Here is a 1,953-nt window from a genome sequence, read left to right on the forward strand (position 1 = left end):
GCCAGGCACCCAGCTGGGTGTCCCCCCCCCGCCCCGCCACAGCTCCTTGAAGCCTCCTGACAATCATGCAAGATTGGGCTCTGAGTAAGCAGCTCTGCTTCCTCGATGAAGCAACAGTCTCAGAGTCAGAGGCTTGCTTGTGGTCCTGCAGCTCAGTCCCTGGTGGTGGAAGTGAATCAGACTAGAATCAGACCCTGCATCTCTCCACCTTCATCTGTGTGCCATTTGTCACACTCCTTCTCTCCAGTGGGTGCTTGGCTTAGAGGATGCCAGACACATCTGGGCTCATCACTGTCCTATGTCCTCTCTCATCTCCCCTCTCCTGACCCAGGTTCATGCAGGAGGTCTACCTGGACAAGTTCATCAGGCTGCTGGATGCTCCGGGCATTGTCCCAGGACCCAACTCAGAGGTGGGCACTATCCTGCGCAATTGCATTCACGTGCAGAAGCTGGCGGACCCTGTGACCCCGGTGGAGACCATCCTGCAACGCTGCAACCTGGAGGAGGTATGCAGGGCTCTCACTTATGCCCTGCCTTACTCCAAGGGCCCTTCTTTCTTACTCATGATTTCTTCCTCTCTTTACCAGATCTCCAGCTATTATGGTGTCTCTGGGTTTCAGACCACTGAGCACTTTCTGACTGCAGTGGCCCACCGCTTGGGGAAGAAGAAGAAGGGGGGCGTTTATAGTCAGGAGCAGGCAGCCAAAGCTGTGCTGGCTGACTGGGTGAGGTGAGTAGGAGTAAGGGTGAGGCCTTCTGGGAGTCAGGCTCCACAAGGGGGCTCATCTGTTTTCACTGCAGCAGCGGGGCAGCCTGACTTCCTGGGTAGGGAAGGCCAAGGCATCAAGTCATATCCTGCTTGGCAACTCATGCCCAGTGATTATCCAGCAATTCAACCTCTTGTTCAGAAGTTACTGTCTGGGCTTTCTAGTTGACCCTCACTGTTTCTGACTTGAAAACTCATCCTTTCTTTGACTGGTCATTAGCTTTTTTTAACATACAATTAAAATTTTTATTTATTCATTTATTTATGTTTGGCCATGCTGGGTCTTTGTTGCTATGTGTGGGCTTTCTCTAGTTGTGGTGAGTGGGGGCTACTCTCTAGTTGCAGTGTGTGGGCTTCTCATTTCAGTATTTTATTGTGGAGCACAGGTTCTAGAGTATATGGGCTTCAGTAGTTACAGCGTGTGGGGCTCAGCAGGTGTGGCGATGGGCTTAGTTGCCCTGTGGCATGTGGAATCTTCCTGGACCAGGGATCAAACCTGTGTCCACTGAATTAGCAGGTGAATTCTTAACCACTGGACCACCAGCAAAGTTCTCATTTGTCATTTGTTGTCTTAATAACGTCAGTTTCTTCCCACCTCCCAATGCAGTGGGAAGATCAGCTTCTATACACTTCCACCCTCTACCCACACTCTGCCTACCCATCTCAGTGCTGAGATCGTTAAGGAGATGACTGAGGTCTTTGACATTGAGGATACCGAGCAAGCCAATGAAGACACCATGGAATGTAAGTAGGGTTAAGTGGGTTGGCCTGCCCAGCAACTGGTCCTGTCCTAGTGGAGCCACATACACCTGACAACAGGTCCCATATTTGACCTTCCCATGCTCTGGCCCTAGTCTGGTATGGGGAGAACTATTTTAAACATCTTTAAGTTTAATGTCTTTTCCCACAAAGTGAAGAATTATAATTTGGGTCACAGGAAGATAAGGGTGGTGGTGGAGTGGAGTGGGGGGTTGGCTGGTTGTGGGCTCTTAGTAGATACGAAAAAGTCAACAAAGTACCTGGAACATGGTAAGGTGTTTAGGAAGCGTGAGTTTCCTTTCCCCATCTCTTGAGGCCTGGAGTGGACTGAGATATTTCTCTCAAAAACCCTTTCTCTCCACAGACATAGAGAACAGACTGGTGGACATAATGGAGGGAAGGAGAGGGTGGGACGAATAGAGAGAATA

At 50.2% G+C, this 1,953-nt stretch overlaps 1 protein-coding gene across 1 annotated transcript in view; it reads left to right on the forward strand.

Annotated features, from left to right (window-relative positions):
- The window catches only part of GNL3L (guanine nucleotide binding protein-like 3 (nucleolar)-like), a 20,697-nt gene that overhangs the window by 11,413 nt on the left and 7,331 nt on the right, over nt 1-1,953 (forward strand). The window contains exons 10-12 of the mRNA XM_010832584.1: nt 332-506; nt 588-730; nt 1,374-1,510. Coding sequence (XP_010830886.1) covers nt 332-506; nt 588-730; nt 1,374-1,510 — 455 coding nt within the window. The remainder of the gene's footprint in view (nt 1-331; nt 507-587; nt 731-1,373; nt 1,511-1,953) is intronic.

Source organism: Bison bison, unplaced genomic scaffold, assembly GCF_000754665.1.
Source record: "Bison bison bison isolate TAMUID 2011002044 unplaced genomic scaffold, Bison_UMD1.0 scf7180017861433, whole genome shotgun sequence".
NCBI lineage: Eukaryota > Metazoa > Chordata > Mammalia > Artiodactyla > Bovidae > Bison > Bison bison.